This window comes from Arvicanthis niloticus, chromosome 3, assembly GCF_011762505.2.
Source record: "Arvicanthis niloticus isolate mArvNil1 chromosome 3, mArvNil1.pat.X, whole genome shotgun sequence".
Classification (NCBI taxonomy): Eukaryota; Metazoa; Chordata; class Mammalia; order Rodentia; family Muridae; genus Arvicanthis; species Arvicanthis niloticus.
This window is the reverse complement of record NC_047660.1, coordinates 84,554,344-84,560,487: the sequence shown is the minus strand read 5'-3', so window position 1 is coordinate 84,560,487 and position 6,144 is coordinate 84,554,344. Positions and strand designations below refer to the sequence as shown.

Sequence of the window (6,144 nt, the reverse complement as noted above, 5' to 3'; positions counted from 1 at the left end):
CTACACTGGCTGCCACCTAGTTCCCAGGACCTTCCTGGGTCCACCTTCCCAGTGGATGACAGTGGTTCCAGTTCTGGGATAATGGTGCACACTGCCATGTGAGCTATTTATGTGGGTATTGGGGACCCAGGCTCAGGTTCTCATGCCCACTCAGGAAGCATTTTGCCCACTGAGCCATCTACCTTTCTACATACTAGCAATGAACAATCTGAGAACAGCATTAATGAAGCAAACCTGCTCAAAAAAGAATAACAATGCTAAGGAGTGCACTTAACAAAAGAAGTGTAAGAACGTTTACAAGAAAGCTACAATAAAAACCATCTAAACTAAGGGCAACACATTACCATCCATAAACCTAAAACTGATGTGTATATTAAAATCCAACTAGAAGAAGAAAAGAAAAAATCCAACTACCCCTTTCCATCTTCCTCCTCATGTTGTCTCCGAATTTCCAGTATTCACTCTCCTATTATCTAGCCAACAATTTTTTAGTTTCCCTATTACAAAACCCCACTAGCCGTCTATCTGTATTACATATACAGAGGGAAAACTGTAGCTGTGGTCTTGCTGTGTTTCTCTCACTTGACTTAATATGGGATGGTCAATTCCATCCATTTGGCAGCAAATAGCAGGACTGGTTTCCTTTACAGCTGAACACTGTACTTGTGCTTTTAAAAAGCTAGGCGCTCAGTTGGACACAGCCCACAAAGTCAAAAGTATTGATTGTCTGACCCTCTGCAGAAAGTCTGCTCCTTTCTGATCTGATCATTCCCACTGAGGAGGTTAAAAGGAGAAAGCGCCTGGAAGTTTGGTCACTGTGTCTTGGGCCACCTGTGTTTGCCAGCTGACACCCATCTCTGTGAGAGTTCTAACTCTTACACAGCCTGGACATGTGGCCTTCTTCCTGATGATTGAAGCTTGAAAGGAAAAAAGCCATGCCCAAGTTGTAGGTTTATTGAGCACTTGCAACTTCAAAATTTCTAAATAGATGTTCTGAGACAAAGATAGGTCAGGAGCCTGTGGTCAGGTTTTGCTTGGAACAAAGAATAGTTCTCTAGGTGGCAGCCACCAACCAACACCTACAGATTCTCATAGCCCAGAACAAGGGATTGATCAGGTGCCCTGGTATTGGTAGAAATGGAGATAGTTTATTAAGGAGGAGGAGGAAAGCATTCCTGAGTATGCAAGTGGCTAGAACTGGAAAAGGTCCATAAAGACATTTGCCTGATGTTCTTTGCTACTAAGCCTGCCCATTTTCACTGAGAGTGTCTCCCTCCCTCTTTCTTTCTTTGGTTCTGCCTGCCTTTCCAGACACTAAATGCATTCTTACTTTTCTTGCTGAGATAAAATACACAACACAAACAACTTAAGGAAGGAAGAGTTTATTTCGGCTCACAGTTCAAAGCCACCGTCCATCTTGGTGCTGAAGACACAGCGATAGGAACATGATCATCTTCAGGAAGAAGAAATTCTTGAATGTGGATGCTCGGATCACTTCTCTCCTCTTTTATGCGGTCCAAGATTTCAACCCATGCAATGGTGCCAGCCACAATTGGGATGTGTCTTCTCATCTCAGCTAACCTAATCTAAAAATTCCATCATAGATATATATGCCCAGAAGTTTGTTTCCAATGGTGATTCTAAATCCCATCAAGACTAATCATCACTTGGGCCTAAATCCTAAGCCTGCTTGTTCTGGGTCTCTGAAGAGTACTATCAGTCCACATAGCTGTTCACAGACACTTATCTCTAACTGAAACACACAGCTCCATCACTCTCTCCTCCTGGCAGGTGCACAAATTCACAGCTTGCCCCCTCCATTGTATCCTCCAAGATTCTGCTGATGCTCAAGGTTCCTTCTGATTCTGTTTTGAAAGTCTCTGATCATGAAGATGGAGACCCTGCAAAAGGAAACCCAACATTATTAGAAACCATACATGCTACTAAGTACTGGCACAACTATATGACCCGTCTTCAATAATTCTTAGCTTTGTGAGGAATATATTTCATCTGTTTTTGTTTGTTTGCTTTTGAGACAATGTCTTACTCTAGCCCTGGTTGGTCTGGAATTCTGTATGTGTTAGGTTGGTGTGAGAATCAGTGAGATCAACCTGCCTTTGCCTCTGGAGCTTCGGGATTGTAGGTGTGCCATGCGGGGCCCACAGAACACATTTTATGTTGAGAAAATCATAATAGAGTACCCAAAATCCATCAGTCTGCCTTAAGTTTTCCCATTTGCAGAGTGAGGAAACAGCCAGGTCTTGGGGTGCAGACCTGAAAGTTCTGAAGGAAGCTGAGGCAGCAGGATTACAAACTCAGTGCTAGTTTGGATCACACAGCAGGCCTCTACCACATACATACACATATGCATCTATACATGCAATTAAGGAACTGGATGAAATCATTCTTCTGAAATGTTATGAAAGAGAAGAACCAGCTGGAGATATTCTGAAAGGATATTCCTAGGACCCTTCCCCAAAGAGTATAATTCCACACTAAGAAGTGTCCATGCTGATTGAGCTAGGCCTAGCACCTGATTCCGATGCAGCAGGCACTATGTCATGAAGGATTGCTTAGGATACCATGTTTGATTTTTGATATTCTGTGGTGAAATGGTTCTTCACAAATTAAGCCAGATATAATAAATATAAACAAAAATAAAATACATGTGTTTACTTTTTAGATATATTGGCAAACATATGACAAAATGTATATGCTAGAATGACTTCAACATAAAAGAGAAAAAAAGTTTTAAATTTAAATAAAGGAAAGAGGTGGGGAGGGAGAATGTTCCGTAAATACCCATCTGCAGAGAAGTAGTTACATAAATTATGAGTTATCCAGTACTATTGTTATCTCTTTTTAAAAACCAGTAATCGCTATGTCCTGATTTTTATTTTTAAAAGAGCCCCACACAAATGTTAAGTAAAAAGCAAAGTGCAAAACTGTTTGTGGCCAACCATATTTTGCAGCAGTGATGGCTGAAGGCATATCTGTTCTGTAGAATGTGACCTTGTTTCACCACCATCAGGAGCAATGTGTTTTGTAACATGTTTAAACAGTGGAGGGTGGCAAAGAGGATGTCCTGGTGTTACAGACAAACATTAGACTCTGGTGGGAACTGCCACCATTTTTAGGTTCTTGTGAGATGGAAGGAGAAACTGGACAGAGACATGTGGACAGCAGTAGAAACAGAGACCATTTATCAAGAAGGAGAAACTTCCAAAATAAGGAGTGGGAGGAAAGCTTAGCTGCTTAAGTGGCATCCCTGTGCCCTGAGGTGGGACCTTTATAGACCATTTGTATTATCTGTACTTTTGTACACATCAGCCTTGGTGGAGGGGACTTTCCAGCTTTGTTCCTTTTTACATTAATTTTGTCTCAGTTTCTACTCCACACTACTGACAATGCCTCCTGAGTTTTGTAGCCCCAGAAATCTTTCAAAAAAGCTGAAGGATAAAAACCAGTCTTCTGGGGCTGGAGAGATGGCTCAGCAGTTAAGAGCAGTGACTGCACTTCCAGAGGTCCTGAGTTCAAATCCCAGCAAAATGGTGGCTCGCAACCATCTGTAATGAGATCTGATGCCCTCTTCTGGTGTGTCTGAAGACAGCTACAGTGTACCTATATATAAGAAACAAATAAATCTTTTTTAAAAAAATCAGTCTTCTACACCTCTTCCTTGCTAATGTGAGGTTTTGTCCCTGTCTGACTGGGACCACACAACATTCTAGCTATCAGGGGCATTTGCTGGTTGGTGGTATTCTAAACATACAGCTTTATCTGCACGTTCCTCCCAGAGCCTCTCTAAAAGCACAAGTAACCGGAGACAAGTACAGGTGTTATACATCTGTACTTAAAACCACAAGCTAAAGTTTAGGCCTTAAAGCTACCTGGAAATGGGGATGGGTCCTTGTCTTAGTTACCTTTGGCTCTCAGCTTGATGCAATCTGCAGCGACCTGATACGGAAGTCTCAATTGAGGGACTGTTCCAATCAGATTGACCTGAGGTCATGTTTCTAGGAGCCTATATTGACTACTGATTGGTGTAGGAGAGCCTAGCACATTGTAGTCAGTACCATTCCTCTGGCAAGTAGTCCTACACTATGTAGGAGAGCTATTTAAGCACCCATCAGTATGCCAAAGGAAATCAGCAACCAGCACCAATGGTTTTGCTTCAAGTTGCTGCTTGAGTTCTATCTTGATTTTTCTCAATGATGGACTATAACCTACAACCCTTTCCTCCCCCGAGTTGATTTCAGAAGCATCTGAAACTTTCGGTTGAAAAAGCAACTGAGTGATGTTCTTGGAGCTCAGCGGGTCACTCTGGTAGAAGCTTGGGAGACATGAGTGCTGAGAGAAAAAGTAGACAGTCAAAGCTTGGTTTGGGAGGTTTCAGAGGGGAGCAAAGATTTTGGCTAAGAATCTAAGTGCTGTTGATCCCAGGCTGAAGAACCGGCTGTGATTAATAAGAGATCAGCACTAAGGTGTTAAAGTCACCTGTGCTTCATTGGATGATTGGGGTGTGCTTTCTCAGGGCCAGCACACAGCACCTGTGTCCACAGAACCATGGTTATATATGGAGTTGCATGGCAAGTGGCTGTGAGTTCTGGAGTACAACAGCTATGTCATGTCCAAGTGATTTTCTCCATTTAGCATGATGTTGTCTTTGTATGTTGTGTTGACGTACAAGGTTCTCTTCATCCCCAGTCTCAAGCTTTTAAAATGAAGGTGTGTTGAATAATGTCAAAGGCCTTTTCTGCATCTATTACTACAATCACGTGATTTCCATTCCTGAGCCTGTTTGTGTGACGTATTATTGTCATGTTGAGGGAGGTTCAAGAAGACACTAAGATGAAACTGAGGACTAAGGCCACACACCTGATATCTAAGATGAGGTCTGAGAAAGTATCCATAATGGTCCTGGAAAGAAGACTCTTTCTGAAAGAATCTACCTGTTCATCATGTTGGGAGTACAGTAGATACCCCTACACTGAGATGCATGCTGAAGACATTGATTTCTCTCCAATTACCTTCATAAAGTCTTTCCCATTAGCAAAGTTCCTTTCTTTCTCCTCTAGGCCCAGGAACAATGTTCTTTGTAGTAAGAATTCTGGAATTTTGGTTTCTTTAAAAAACACAGAAATATACGAATGTTTCTCTTTTAATCCCGAATGTGGGCTATGGGGCTGCTTTGAAGCAGCTGACTATGATTTGCCTCATGCTCTAGCAGAGGTGTGATTTTGCTAGCTGCAGATAGTTTCTGCCATTGTGTAATGTTTGGAATCCTGGGAACTTTTCAGAGGGTATATAAATGCTATGGCCCCGAGAAGAGGGGTTGGTTGGTGGCTGGTTGTTCAGAGGGTTGGTTGCAGTGTGTTGGTAGTCAAAGAAGAAGTCTTACTTAGAGAAGAAACTAGAAGAAAGAAATCAGATTTAAGGCTACCTCTTTCTTTCTCCAATATCCTGTTTGTTTGTTTGTTTGTTTGTTTTGTCTCCTGTCTAGTGATTGATAGGGGTGAAGCTGGGGTGAAGAGGGAGGACAAAGGATGGGAAAAAGAAAGACTCAAGAAGCAGCAAACGCCAAGCTATCATTCTTCCCCAGGTACATCCCATCCCAGAATTTAGCAATCGCTTGCTTGTCCAAGCTAGCTTTACTGTGCCGTTGTATCCTTGCTGCACTTAAAGAAAAAAAAAAAATAGGATTAAAAAAGCCTCAATAAAGATATTTCCTAATCTGATTTTTCTTAAAAGTCAGAAGGAATTATGAGAGCTTATAAACGTTTAACAAATATTTAATTTGTACTGCATTCAAAGGAGAAATGATTATGACAGCTAATGTTAATATTTGAACTAGATAACATTTTAGGTAGATTAAATAATGACAATATTTAAGGTAGGTAAACACACTCTGTTTATTTCCTCCAAATTAATTAACCAAACTTTATGGCATTTACAAGCAGTGATCTGTCCACTTCTCATTTATTTCCCGGTTTCTGAGCTCAGGAAGGATCTCACAATAAATCAGGAGAGAGAGAGAGAGAGAGAGTACCAATGCTCTATTGTTTCATTACAAAATGACCTCTCCTAGTTTATAGCAGATAAAACTGCTTTAGCACAGGAAGGCATGAGCAGCTAACCCACTTC

At 41.4% G+C, this 6,144-nt stretch overlaps 1 protein-coding gene across 1 annotated transcript in view; it reads right to left on the bottom strand.

The window, feature by feature from the left end:
• Positions 1-1,366: 1,366 nt before the first annotated feature.
• Positions 1,367-6,144, bottom strand: part of Oxnad1 (oxidoreductase NAD binding domain containing 1) — a 40,168-nt gene continuing 35,390 nt past the window's right edge. The window contains exon 8 of the mRNA XM_034498150.2: positions 1,367-1,901. Within this exon, the coding sequence (XP_034354041.1) occupies positions 1,885-1,901 (17 nt within the window). The 3' untranslated portion in view covers positions 1,367-1,884. The remainder of the gene's footprint in view (positions 1,902-6,144) is intronic.